Source organism: Ziziphus jujuba, chromosome 12 (genome assembly GCF_031755915.1).
Source record: "Ziziphus jujuba cultivar Dongzao chromosome 12, ASM3175591v1".
NCBI lineage: Eukaryota > Viridiplantae > Streptophyta > Magnoliopsida > Rosales > Rhamnaceae > Ziziphus > Ziziphus jujuba.
This window is the reverse complement of record NC_083390.1, coordinates 20,114,205-20,129,395: the sequence shown is the minus strand read 5'-3', so window position 1 is coordinate 20,129,395 and position 15,191 is coordinate 20,114,205. Positions and strand designations below refer to the sequence as shown.

Below are 15,191 nucleotides of genomic sequence, written 5' to 3'. Positions count from 1 at the left end.
TGTTAATAATAAAAGCTCCGACATTATTGAATGGACAAATATTATTTAGATTCCTCAAATTTGATATAATTATATTTAAATTTTGCTTTTTAAAAATTATCACTAATTTTTTTTAATTTTTAACATTTATCAAAACAAATTTATTTATCAGTTGTTATTTTAGTTTTAACAATTCAACATCAAACAAAGGTTAAAAATTATGGTATATGAATAAATAACAAATGAAAAGTTTTTATTTTAGTTTTAACAATTCAAGATCATATGAATAAATAACATTTTGGTAATACAATTGTGACCCTTAACGTTAAATTAACTAATAAAAAATTACAAATAAATCTATATTGATAAATATAAAAAAAAAATTAAAAAGAGATAAGTAATATTTTTTCAAAACCATGGTATCTAACTATAATTGGGATAAAACTGAAACAGTGTGAATGAAGTTTTTCCATTATTGTATTTACAATCTGAAGTTTTTCCATCATTGCTTTTACAATCTCTACTTTTAGCAAGTGTTATTTTGCTAACCTCTCATTACTCTGTCAAACTTATTATTTTTTGCCAACGAAAAAATTTTTTCATTTGAATTCCACTTTTAATTTAATTTTGATCATATTTACAATAATTTTTCATTTTATTTCCATAGTTCAAATCCATGATTTTTCAAATATAGATATAAATAGTTTACCAAACAAACCAACTTCATTTCAAACTTCACTTCAAATTATAAATGTAAATAACTTACCAACCAAACCAATATCATTTGACAGCTTTTATATAATTTGAAGGAACATAAAATTCATTTTTTATATTTCCGATGCTAATAAATTAATATCTAAGTAAAGGACACAGTAACAAATTCGATTATTAATAAAAAAAATAAAAAATATGATAATATTGCAATAGAAGTAAGAAGAGAACGAACAAAAAATCATCAAATAATTAGGATATGATATAAAAAAGAACTTCCACCTTACTTGTGGAACACGAAATCCACTAAAACAATAATAACATTTCCATATTTAATAGGAAAAAAGAAAAAAAATGGCGTAAAACATTCTTATTTTAGTTTGATTTGTATACTATTATTTTCTTTCTCCTTTAGATTTAATTTAAACCAAATAACGAAAACCAAAGTGCCTTTTTTTATTCCCCCCCATTATTAGACTTTTCAGGAATAGGCTTTACAAGCCCAAAAAAAACAAAAAAGGAGAAATGGATGAGACTACCAGAGACAAAAGATTCCAATGCACAGATGGTTGGTTTAAAAAATTAAAGAATGATGTGGTTTTGTCCGTTGAATATTGGCTCGAAGTCCGGCCAAAAAATCACATTGAAAATAGAGAAAGAAACAGTGCATGGTACATGAATATCTTAAACTCCACAACGCATGCCTATAAATTAATAATCACAATAATAGTAATAGTAATGGAATAATAATCTAAAAACCATTTGTACCAATGCTTCAAAGACGTCAGGCACTAAGAAAAAGAGACAGATAAACGTCAGACAGCTTAAGCATGACCAACAAATAATATTTAATATTTTACCAAAAAACAAATAATATTTAGCAGCTTATCCATCTCTATTTTCTCTCTCTTAATGACAATCTTCAGACTAGTGGTTTGCTTTGCTTCCAAATTTTAAATTCAAACCTGAGGCATGCAATAATCATGCATCACCAAACAAATACCATTTTTCTGCATTTAAAAATCAGTGAAGAATCCCATCTTATGTACTTATTATAGATTTCTGTTGAAACTTTCAACAACTTCTTTCATAATTATATATATTATGCTTACAACAGTTATTGAAAATGAAACTTTGATAATGATATCAAAATGGAATACCTCCAATACATATTTTAACTTTGTACTGCTGAAAAACCAATTGCTTCTGCTTTTTCATCACAATGAGGTCACATAGTAGATGTAGAGAAAGCCGCGTATACCACTTACCAACTAACAAAAGGGATATCTGAAAATTTGCTGCCTTTCGTGCCCATTTTCTTTGCACCAGTCATTTCTGATTGTATTATTAACTAACTGAGATTCACTCCCCAAAATATAAAATATATATATATATATATATAAAAAGAATCTTAAATAATTTATTTGACCAGCTAAGTCAGACTCATATACGGCCTATTTGAGGAAAATATGGAATTTTGGTGTTACATACCATGTATTAAAGGAGGGTATAAATTCAGTATGATCATGCTCGATTTGTGCGCCTTCCAACTTGAAGAGCCAACTCTGTATCAATCTTGAGGGAGATGTCGAGAGCTTTCACAGAATGAGTCAAAGCACCACTGCAGACCAAAAAACAAGCCGCTTAGTATTGTAAATCAAACTCATAAATAAAGGACGCTATTGAGTATTCACCCAAAAAAAAAAAAAAAAAAAAAAAAAGAAAAAAGAATACTATTGAGTGTTTCTTGCTTTATATTTTTGGGCTAGCAACTTGGCCCAGGGCCCAGGCTCAGAAGAATATGAGAAATGACCCAAATGATCTTCATGGGATATTGAACTCTATCACGTTCCTTGTGATTGAAAAGAAATAAATTTTTTCTATTTAAAAAATGCAGCATGTTGGGAACCCAAGTAAATTCTCCAGAAATTGTATTTTCCAACAAACATTGCAAACCAAGGGCTTGATGATTCAAGTTTGACACTGTATATGCTCTTTCAAGAAGAGACCATTGCAGAACTTCATAGCTGTGCACTAATAAATTGCCAAGACTTGCTCTCACCGGTATAGGTAGCAACCGTCCAAAAATAAATTAATCACCAAAAATCTCTTCTGCCTTCGTTCCCTCCCAGTTCCCACTCTGTAAATGCCAAATTACAGGTTTACATATGAGGTTAAAAGAGGATGTATTACCTAGAAATGAAGGTCACGCCTGTTCCTCCAATTTTGTGGATGGTTTGAAGAGTAATATTGCCAGATGCCTATCATTGTGATTCAGAGCATCAATGAATAACTTAACCAGAAGATCATGAAAAATTACAAGAAGTAGCCTATCCTCAAAGAATTACAAAGCCAGAATTAAACAAATAACTTGTAAGAGGAAACCTACATGCCCTCCAAAAAGAAAAAAACTTGATAAGCGGGGCTACGGAAAAAGGCTTGGATCAAAATTGGAAAGCCAGCTATATGAAATGCTCAAGGCAACTCAGCATCTTAGTAAAGGTTTTAAAGAGAAGATGATACATAAAAACAGCAATACAATAATGCAACAGTTAGAATGAGAAGTCTTTAGTCAGATGCTTCACGTCAAAAATTAAAAGCTGCTGCATTAAGATCATAGGCATAGTTACGAGAAGCTCACCAGTATAAACTTCAGTCAAAAAAAGTTTTACTTAATTAAAAATCATAAGAACTACTACTGTACTTTTACCATGCTATGCGTACATAATAAACTGGATATGAGATAACAAAGGAATAACTTAGAACTTGAGCTACCTCAGTCTCAAATCTCCCATTGATCAGTTGCACAGCTTCTTGAAGCATAGACACATCAACATCTCCATCAGGCAGTGGTACAACCATATTATCCAACATTATGCGGGTCAAAGAAGTCTTTGTTTGAGATGCAAAATGCAATACCTCATTTACTTCCTCTAATGTCCTAGTTTCGACCTGGGAAGCAAAAGAGTTACCACTGGAACAAGTATGGTTTCACCATAATGAATACTGTGTATGCCAGCATCTCCCAACACTGAACAAGAGAGCACAGCATTTTGGAATGCTTTTGCAAATGAAACGGAAGCAATATAGTACTACCAAAGAGGAATCAAACAAACTGATCAAAGAAGGAATCTTAATCAACAGTCAAGAAATAAGTTTAATAATGAACAATATTTCATAATTTAAAAGAATCTATACTTAGTCTTAACAGATCTAGCTGAGAAACTCTCACAAAAGCTTAAATGTTAAAAAATAAACTACCTCAACCTCCATCTTGAGGTTTCTTTGCTCTAGATACAGGTCTACAGCTTTTATGGCATTTATGATCCCTCCCGCACTTGATATATGATTATCTTTTATTAATACCATATCAAATAATCCCATTCTGTGATTTCTCCCTCCACCAATGAGTACCTAAACATAAAAATCTTCATCAGGCCAACTGCAATATTTGTATAAATATTACAGGAATATGAAGCCATAAAAACAAGGAGGTAATGATATACACCGCCCACTTATCCACCAATCGTAAACCTGGAGCAGTTTTTCTCGTTTCTAAGATAAGTGCAGGATGTGCAGCATCTGCCATTGCCTACAGAAATAAAAAGCATTATACATCTCTCATACATTAGACAAAGTCAATATATGATTATAAGCATTTCAACAAGATTACCGCAATTCAAAGAAACATATTTTGCGCCTATCACATTCTTTGTATATGCATGATAAGCTATTGGTTTACAATTCGACAATGCATTTTATTCAGTTTACCTCCTCGTCAACATTATGCATTGTCGATGCCATTTTAACTACACACAGGTGAATGTTGCCACAATTAGAAAAGACAACTTATGGCATTCTATTTAAGTTTCAAATACAACTTCTAATATGTAAGACTAAACCAAACAATGAGCCCCAGATGAAAACTTCTCCTCCCACATGGTGAGCCCCAGACCATCCCCTTCAAAGGTGAGATATAAAACTTTGCCACAATGGTTTATCTGAAATTCATCCCACATGAATCCATACCACCTTTTACATCTCCAATGATATCCACATTGAAAAAGCTGAGTTTTTTTTTCATCTTTTCAGAGACACAACTGTTTCATGCAACCTAACAATAACACTAATTGATGTATCATTGCCCCAAAACCGAAGGAAACAGATATACCTTAGTTAGAGTTGCAATTCCACTCATCCTCTGCATAAAATTTAAGGCTACCCTCTCAGCCACAACAATGCTATGTGCCTTTCCTGCATATAAATTTGTAAAATTAATTACTTCCCAGAAAAGCTTTAGAAGCTACAGAAACTCCTATTTCCAACTTTACCATAAACCCTTCCAATCTTTAACCCTTTACGAATAAAATCTCCATCATTTTGAAACCACTCCACCTGTTTCAACGCAATGCACAATAACAATGATTAAAAATGATGGTTGCAAGACAAGAAAACCAAAACCCAACGCCAGGCAAATTGGAAAAAAAAAAAGAAAAAAGAAAAAAAAAGAAGCACATCGCTTTGTTTACCTTCAGAGAAGGATCAACCTCATTAAAAACCATCTCACCAAGTGCAATTCCGGCTATAATCCCATCTTCCTTTGCCAAGAAATGGGCTTCCACTTCCACGTCTGATGGTATGGTGGCCATGGATGTTACATCACCTACCAACAAAAACCCAATTTTTTTTTTTTTTTCATCAGATTATCGATAAATTGCAAAATAATTATAACAAAAAAAAAAAATTCAATAATGAAGAAAAAACCCATTAAAGGAATAGAAAAAAGCAAGGAACTTTTTATGAACCTAAATCAGCAGCATCTTCAGCAAGTGCTAACTTGATGACACCCCTCAAATCATAAGTGGGATGTGAAGGAGGTTTCACTGCAATGGATTTCATTGAAACTTTTGAATTCACTGTTGCAGCTGACATTCGAACAATCGAAGAACCAACGCGAGCGCGTGTATCTCTGAGTACTGGGATTCTGGGCAGTCGTGGAGATTGACATTTGGGTTGGAGAATCGTCGATAAGTTCGATATCATTTTTTTTCTTGTTTTGGAGGCAAAAACGACACCGCGTTTTTCAGTAATCTTTACCAGCGAGCTAGAGAGAGAGAGAGAGAGAGAGAGAGAGGGTGTGGGGAAGGGAGTACGACGCCGTTTAGCAGGGGGCAAGTTGCAGGACCAGCAGAGCGAGTAAAAGAGCAAAGCGGCTAAGCTAAGCGACACTTTTTTTCCACCAGTTTTTGACTCTAGTTAGCAAGAGCAATAAAATTCTGAAAAAAAAACAAAATAATTTGATAAAAATATTTTATAGGATGTAGCTGAAATATTATATTCCTCCTTGATTAGGTGAATCATGAATCTTTCATTTTTTTTTTTCCCTGTTATATTTTATTTTATGAATAATTTAAGAAAACAAAAAATTAAGGATAAGACTTTTGAGTAACCATTGCTGATCGAAGTATTTTAGTTGAAATTTAAAGAGCATGATGGCAATGGTGGCAGACAATGCTTTTAGTATTTTAATGGAATTAATTTCAATGTTTTTTTTTTTTTTTTTTTTTTCAAACTGAATGGCGTCTCAAAGAGTTTATATTCACACATTCACACTTTTTTTTTTTTTTTTTTGAAGACACATATTCACACTTTGAATGAATGAATTCAAAACCACGTTGATTTTCATTCTCGTTTGGTTATGAGAAGCTAATAAGTCTTTTGTTAAAGTAAATATCAAAGTAATAATGAACCACGTTTCCAGTTCTTTAACTTTTGGGGAGGGGAAAAAAAAAAAAAAAAAAAAAAGATGTTAATTCAAAGTGGTATCATTCATAGATTTTTCAATCAAAACTTACATATAAAGGCCCAGTTGAACCTAACAATGGCCAAATCTACACGTAATGGATGGGAATTCAACCATGAGCTAATAAATATTTAGGACAAAATTCAGCCCAAATTTTAGCTAAGTGGGATACTAATGTATTTTATTTTCCATTTTTCCAAAGACCAAATTTTTAGTCATTACCTTTGACTAAAGCAGATGAAAATATTCTGTTTCCATGTTTCCATTTTTGTTCGACTAATATAATCTCATCCCTTAAAAAAAAAAAAAAAATTAATAAATTCAAATTCAAATAAAATGACATTATTATATTGATGATGAACATGAATAGAAACAGAGAAAAAAACAAAAACTGACCATAAAGATGTCAATCTGACAAATGTGCTGCTGCAAGAATTCACACAGTTCACTCCGAAAAAGCAGAAATTAAACATCGTCAAATCGCAATTTGTGAATGTGGCGCTCTCCTATTGGATTTAACAAATTAACATTGAATATTTTAGAGTCGATTTCAGCTATATCATTTTAATTGGATTTTTTCTACAGCAGTTTTTACAATTTGACTAGCTCTATACCATGTATAAATGCAATTAATCCATTCAAGTAAGCTACATAATATTTATGAATATGTAGAGGAAAAAACCAAAAGGGTATTTATTAAATGACAACCCCTTAGCTGGAAGAAGTGGACTACAATTTGATTATATACTTTAATATTCTTTCGTATTGGGCCAGAATGCTGGCCAATCTACAAGTAGAAAACCGATATTTCAACGTGAAAATTCCATGCAAAGAAAACTCAACAAGTGAAAGAGAATATAATTGACCCCATAAAAAAGGACTTAACTTTAAAAACTTACAATTGCAGGTATTAAAATTTTGGACCTGCTGTTTTGGAACCATATATTAAACCACAATTTAGTATCATTGTTTTTAAAAGTTCAAAATTTATAAAAGGTGGACTAAAATTGGATTTTCTGGTTTAACAAAAGGAAGATGGGAGTTGGGTTTCATAACAGAACCGTATATCAGTAATCAAACAAGAAGGAGAGGTCAGTGCTTATAATTTATTGTGGTGATGAAACGTTGCTGTTGGTATTGTTAAAGTCTAAGATTGCTTATACTAGCTGCACAAATGGTTTTTGAGTCTTCAAACTTCAACCTATATATATATATATATATATAGTCCATATCAAATCTCTGAATGGGTCAACTTCAGCAGTGGCGAGCCATAGCTATTTGTGGTTTATATTAACTTTTTATAGGCACGTGATGATAGAGAAGGAAATTAAGATTTAAATTGCAAAAGAAAAAAAAAAAAAAAAAAAAAACAAGAGCCAATCCATGTGCTGCAAAACTCCCCAATCATGACTAATCAAGGGTTTAGGGAATTTCTCAGAACCCAGCGGCTTCCCCATTCATTTATACTTTTAACACAAAATTATCACGTTTTATAACATATACTGAAAATGACACTATATGCATTATAAATATACTTATATAGCCAACAAGTTAGAAGATTAGACAAATGACTAGACAAAGATGCTGGTATTGCAAATTTTTTTTATTTCATTTATTTGTACTAATTAAATTAGTTAATGTAAGATTAATAGATATTGGTCATTTGAGATACACTGCAGACATATATATATATATATATATATATATATATATGTATATATTGTTCTCTCCATGATGCAAGTCAATTTCAAAGTTCAATTATTTGAAAATTTGAGATTTTTTATTTTACATCTTTTATTTTTAATGTTTACATTAAGCATCGCCAAAAGCATCATTCAGTTTCCCATTTGTAACAAGCAGTGACTATTGATTTGGCTAATAATTTTTCTGAAATATTTACTTTATTTTTCCAATATGGCTGCTATTAAGTTGTTCAACTATTTGAGTTTGACATTCACTTCCGGGCATTCAAAACTACTACAAATTATTCCACTTTTGAACACAGCACCCTATGTTGCTTGCCGTTGAAATTCACATATATTAACATTTGAAATAGTCTTCCATTAATAATATTTTTATTTAATATTCGTAATTGAAATATTAATGTTCTACCTATCTCCAATAATAGTGTCTCTCTCTCTCTTTCTCACTTTGTGTATATATATATATATATATATATCTCCTCTCTTTTAAGTACAAGGAATTTCACCAACTTTATTACACAAAAGTTTTGAAAGAAATTAAGGCAAGCATGTCATGTCCAAGGAGATCAATATCATATCTAAAGGGTTTAAAGGTTGCAATTCTTTTGGCTTTCGTTTTGGCAATGGCTTCCATGGGGAGTTGTAGCAGAGCTTTGAAGAATAGGGATCATCAAAGCTTATTGGTAAGCAGGCTTCCAAGAGGACCATTGCCTCCTTCTGGTCCTTCACCTTGCCATAACAAGCTCAGTCCTAACCGGCACACCCAGCAATCTTCTCCGTTCGACGACTATGTCACTTGCCCTTAAACCATAGAAGTATTACTTGTTTTATTTTCTTTCAATATTCTTTTTTTTTTTTTTTTCTTAAACATATTTGTTACCAACCTCAGAAGAATATGACTCAGTTGGTCAAAGTTAGTTCTTCCTCAATTCCTTGTTTAGTTTTTGGGCAACATTTTTTTTTTTTTTTCATTTTAATTTGTGCAGAGCTCAACTAGAGCAGCCTGTAATTTTTAAGTGTTTAGATATATATTAAAAAAAAACAAAGATAGAAAAATACTATCAAAATTTTCATCTGATTTTTTTGTTTATTATTTAGCTAGCAAATTAGGAAAAACGACTTTTTATAATGGTATCCAACAAATACAATAAATGATGAAGTCATATATCATGGTTCACCTTGTATAATCAATATTTAATTAGCTACCGATTAATTACTCTCCTGCAATAGTGTTTTTTTTTTTTTTTTCCTGAAAGTTCTCTTAATCTGATTGTAATAAGGAAAAGTTCTCTCGATTATGTTGACTTTTTAATTCTTAATTGTTCAAATATTAAATACTTCAAATTTATTGAAGAGCAATTCTAAATTCTAACGACAGTACAATATTTGTTATATATTCCCGCCATATTTTACATACATTAAAAAATAAAATACCTATTCTATCCTAAAGGGAAAAATAAAAAGAATCTGTATATCTAAATTCAAACTTATATATGGATCCCATATACAATACAAATCTCGTATCCAGTCTATTACCACAAAAAAAAAAATAATAATAATAAATAAATAAATAAAATAATAATAATAAATAAATAAATAAAATCTCGAATCCTTATTTCACTTACCGGATTTGTTGTAAGTATATATAAATTCAAATCTATAAATACATTTTCAATAATTTTATCTCCGAATCAAATCTATTAATACAGTAATAACTTATATATATATATATATATATATATATATATATATATATTTTGATACTGTGGTCCAAGAAAACAATGGCTACAGATAATTGGATTGTAAGATAGTTTTATAGTTAGTGTCCTGGAGCAGCCCAATGTATTAAAAAATCAAAAATAATAAAAGAAGGTCTAAATTAGTTGGATCGAAAACGAAATGAGGCCCATATTCAGAATACATTTCAACCGAAACAATACATATTATTTATATGAAATAACGGCACAATCTGGTATCTACCACGATCTTTACATCAAAACAAAAATAAAATGAACAAAAACAAAAAAAAGAAAAAAGGTAATGCATTGGTTTTGTTTTTTTTATTTAAGTGTATGTAATTTGCTTACTTATTTCAAATGTTTATAAATATTAGTTAAAGTTTGTTAACTATTTTATTTTATTATATAACTTACATAAAAAATAAAAAACCAATACAATTTAAAATTTGGTATTTATTATTATTATTTTACTCTTCCTTAACTTTGTACTTTGTACTTACTTAATGAGCCTTATAAATTCTAACCAACCCCAATAAACATTTGAGTTAAGTGTAATAAAAAAAAATATTTGAGTTAAACAAATTACTCACAGTTTAAACAGAAAAAAAAAAAAAAAAATCATCACGCTTGCTAACCGAGTATAAGAATGCATCTCACTGCTGGGCCTGGGCTCCAAAAATTGTGTGTACGATCGCATTGGGCTGAACCAGTTGAGGCCAGTCTATCAATCAACTTTTATTTCCGATGGTCTTTAAACTATTTTCCTTGTAATGCAATTATGCCAATTTTTTATTTATTTAATTCATTATCTAAATCATGTAAATTGACATAAAAATGAAAGGAAAAAAAAAAAACAATAAAACAGATCGAAATGTTTGCATTTTGTTTTATTAATTTTAAAAGTAAGAACTTTATGGTGTTATTTGGAGATGAATGCTTGAGCCACTGGCCCAATCACTGGTTTTGGTGGTTTGCTTGAATAGCCAAGGTTCTTATCCACCGCAACCAGTTTAGTTGATTAAAATATGACACATGTTATTTCTCTGTCTCATCCGATCCACCCCTTATTTTAAAATGGAAAATTTCATCCACTAACCCCTTTGGTAAAATTGAGAAATAATCTTTCTCTGTAATACTTATAATATTTCTAATGTCTATTGTCATAATCATTACAAAACATAAAATTATATATATATACATATATATTTTTGTCATAATCATTACAAAGCATAAAATTATATATATATATATATATATATAAAAGAAAAAAGTTTACCCCACCTACCCACCATTGGAATTGCAAACTATCCTACATAATTTACATAATTATCATATAGCATACATGTATTATGTATTAATAATTAATAATGTTCGATTTACGATTTATCTGTACATGATAAAATATTATTGAAATAATTTTCTATAAGTTAAAATATAATTTTATGTTAACCATTAATGTTCGGGCACATTATTTGGTAAAATTTAGCATCTCTGACATAATTCATCTTTTATGTTTAGAGGGCTTCAACACCCGGATATGCATATGAATATGATGTAGGTTTCTGCCAATTGCCAAATTAAGACCTTTCATTTGGTCAATTATGGTGTACGCACATACATGATATAATTATAACCAATAAGAAATCACAGAGACCAGAGATAATATTTCACTAAATTATTCTTCTGCATAGAAGAAAATGATATACATTTATGATGTCGAAGGCAACAATTGCTGACCAGAAAATTAATAATTTTTTTCCAATATCCTTTAGTCTTGGTATGCATATAAAACATTAATTTTCCTATCCATTGAAGTAGACGTAGTAAACTAGATACAAATTTGTGAAAATACAATGAACAACTCGTGAAGATTCACGCAATGATTTTTCTAATTATTAAGACAAAGACTTATAAACCCACTAACTCTGGCTCCCCACTTGCATATCGAATGGTCCAAACTCATCGGAGACGAAATTAGGATTGCGTTTGGTTTGCAGGAAAAAGTAAGTGGATGAGCGTTCCTGGTTTTGATTTTTATTTTTAATGAACAGGGAAAGTGGATGTGGGTCGAAATCATTAATAAATTGACTATCCCAAAGATTAGAACATTTAATAAAAATAGACCTTTCTAGGATATCGCATATTATACTGGGTGCCTTTATTAACGTAGCCCAACATAGGAAAATAGATCATATGGGTTTGCTATATATCTTTATTATTGTTATTATTATTATTTTATTAATGGTTTTCGGTGCAAAATCATATATAAAGGGTTTTCTTGTTTACCCAAAAAAAAAAAAAAAATAAAAAAAAAGAAGAAGCAAAAAGTCAAAATCTTCATGAGGACAAGAGTCTTCAATAATGTTAGCCAGGCAGCTTCCGTTTAACTAGTACAGCCTCCCTCTATAGAATTTTATAAGAATTTATTTATAAAATAAATATTTCATTTAATTTTTTCAATTTTATGTTAATTACAGTTAAATTTTATATTTTTTGAAAATTATTATTTAGAGCCTATGTGCATATTTTTAATATTTAAATATTATAATTATATTTTTAATATTATTTAATTATAAAATATTAGTTTTTAATTTTTTATAATTTTTAACTATAAAAATTAATTGATAAAATTGACAAATAGATCTATTTTAATAAATATGAAAATATAAAAAATTAATAATAATTTTCTAAAAATATAAAATTTAAACGTAGTTATAGCAAAACAGTAAGTGACTTGATGGTGTGTTATTCATTACAGTTGTGTTTGAAAAAAAAAAATATTAATAATTAATTACTTTGGTGGCAATACAGCTCATACAACTTTGTATCGTACCGCGATTGTGATGTTAACATTTTCCCTTTCAGGAAAATAAACTTGTCAAACCAACCAACAAATTCTTTAATTATTTTTTAATTGTGTCAATTATAGAAAAAAATAAAAATAAAGAAAGATTTCTTTTGTAAAATAAAATTAATTTGTTCCTATTCAAATCCGAACTGTGAATTAGTCGGCAATAATCATATAGCGAGTGTATGGTTTTTGATATCTTGGTTATAAATTTTATTTTTATATATAATAGATATATACAGAGCTTCACAGTTTTTTTTTTTTTTTTTTTTTTTTTTTTTAACTGAGAATCGGTTAATAATAGTTTATTTTTTATTTTTTATTTATTTCGGTAATAAAATTCATGTATGAGTATTAAAATAGTTATGTACGTAAGACTTTTGTTTTTCCCCCCCTTCTCTAAGCTTTCTTAATATTATATAGGCTATAGGTATAGATAGGTTATACACACTTTTCTTTAACACTTTTCTTTGATTTTTATTTTTTTTTTATTTTTCAATTTCATGTACATGCAGATGGGGACAAAAAGTTGAGCTCTTCTTTTTTTTTTTTTTTTTGTAGAAACAAAAAATTGAGCTATTAGGAGATGGAGATGTAGACCCAACAAACACATACCCTTTCAAGCAAAAAAAAAAAAAAGCACTCACACACACACACACACACACACACACCATGTAAAAAGGTGGGTTAGTTAATGAATATCGTAGTTGGTGGGGGGCTTCAGAGGGGGTTTGGTGCACAGTGTATCGACTATGAACGAGCCAACATCGAAAGCCTCAGTACGACCTACCATCGATCATGACCATTTAAAATTCTAAGTTCCTCGGCTTCAACGTGCAAAAGTTTTGGACCAACTTAATTTAAGTCTTGGGCTCCACTTTAAAAGTTAAAATAATGATGATAATAATAATAATAATGATAATATAATAATAATAATAATAATAATAAACTACAGAACCCTAATTTTTCTTTTTGGCCCTTTCATCATAAGCAGACTGCAGGCGGTTGCTTTCATATTGGATATGAGAAATTCAAATTTAAAATTATTATTTAAAAAAAGTTAGGATTAAGTTTTTACTTGTTACACGTTCCTTATAAAACCAACTGCATCGATATTATTATTATTATTATTATTATTATCATCATCTACTTGGCAAGGATGACATATTATAGTTGTTGAGAAAACAAGTATAAAATATTGAATGTACCATGCATATGGAAAAAAGAAAAATGGAAAGAGTGATTGACTAATATGATAGATTTTAGATCAAGTTATTCAACAAAAAGAAAGAAAGAAAGAAAGATTTTCGATCATGTTAGTTTAGAGTGTACCTGCTATAAAAACTTTTATTTTGTTATTTTTTATTATATGTTTAGATTGCTTTCAAAGAAAATTATTATATGTTTAGATTAAATAATAATAATAAATAAAGGCACGGTGAGGAAGGGACTAGAGAGTACACAAGTACTGTTTCCTTTCTTATTTTAACCCATTTGGTAAAAAAATTGTTTCGTCAACTCATAAAAAATTAGCTGTTAAAACTAGAATAATTTTGACTTCTTGCATTCTCCACCAACAACTAAGTAAAAATAAATTAATTAATTATGATTCAGAAGTGAAAAATCGTTCAAGGGAAGCGAAATATTATCCTAGACGTTGACAATCACATGGGACGGTTCATTTCTATGATCGAGATTGATCTCATTATGGTTTGTTAAAATAAAAAAATAAAAAAATAAATGTATATATAAGATTTAATAATTTTGGCTGGAGCTAGCTCTGATGTTAGTTATTAAGGTTCAAATTTCTATTTTAAAACGTTAATCAAATAAAAAAAAAAGTAATCTAAATTTTTTACATACCTTTTATAGAAATTTTTATATGACAAACCTATATTCATCTAAGCACTAATTGGAATAGTTTAACTCATTTACTCTCTCTCTCTCTCTCTCTCTCTCTCTCCATATATGTGTATATATATATATATTATATTTCTTTTTCTCTGGACATTGATTAGCTTAACCATTAATATATGCTTATTCAAAATACTAATGTTAATAGATAAGTAGATAAGTAGATAAGTTGGTAAGGGATTTGGATTATGATCAAATGCAGAAGTTTGAATATCATCATTGCATAGGTCAAATTAAAGCTTAGTTATATACTTGGAAATATATATATAAATATAGATATGTGACATATATCTGGTTTTTTAGATGTCGCTATTAGTTAATTATAGTAATTTATTTGCTAGATGTGGGCTGGATTAAAGCAGAATCCTTGATGATCAATGCCGATCTAATATTTTCCAAGTTGCTTGAAGATTTGGCCAACCGATCGATGAAGCAGATGCAAAGCAGCTTTCATGAATGAAATTGATAGGGATATATAAGACCGATTGTGATCG

General features: G+C 29.6%; 1 protein-coding gene across 4 annotated transcripts; it reads right to left on the bottom strand.

Moving 5' to 3' along the window:
* Positions 1 to 1,366: 1,366 nt before the first annotated feature.
* LOC125418733 (quinolinate phosphoribosyltransferase [decarboxylating] 1a) lies at positions 1,367 to 6,150 on the bottom strand. 4 transcript variants are annotated; one of them, XR_009635296.1, is made up of 11 exons: positions 5,496 to 6,150; positions 5,220 to 5,353; positions 5,022 to 5,085; positions 4,862 to 4,944; positions 4,199 to 4,282; positions 3,952 to 4,104; positions 3,466 to 3,642; positions 2,884 to 2,951; positions 2,182 to 2,311; positions 1,573 to 1,655; positions 1,367 to 1,482 (listed from the first exon to the last, which is right to left on the bottom strand). XR_009635296.1 is itself a non-coding variant. In XM_060813658.1 (10 exons), the coding sequence occupies exons 1-9, from the start codon at positions 5,731 to 5,733 to the stop codon at positions 2,215 to 2,217; spliced, it is 1,098 nt and encodes a 365-aa protein (XP_060669641.1). In that variant the 5' UTR covers positions 5,734 to 6,150; the 3' UTR covers positions 1,367 to 1,655; positions 2,182 to 2,214. The 4 variants fall into 4 exon arrangements, 3 of the variants coding, with proteins under 3 accessions (XP_060669641.1, XP_048318996.2, XP_048318995.2); XM_060813658.1 differs by having other exon boundaries at positions 1,367 to 1,655; XM_048463039.2 differs by lacking the exons at positions 1,367 to 1,482; positions 1,573 to 1,655 and adding an exon at positions 1,714 to 2,045.
* Positions 6,151 to 15,191: the final 9,041 nt, after the last annotated feature.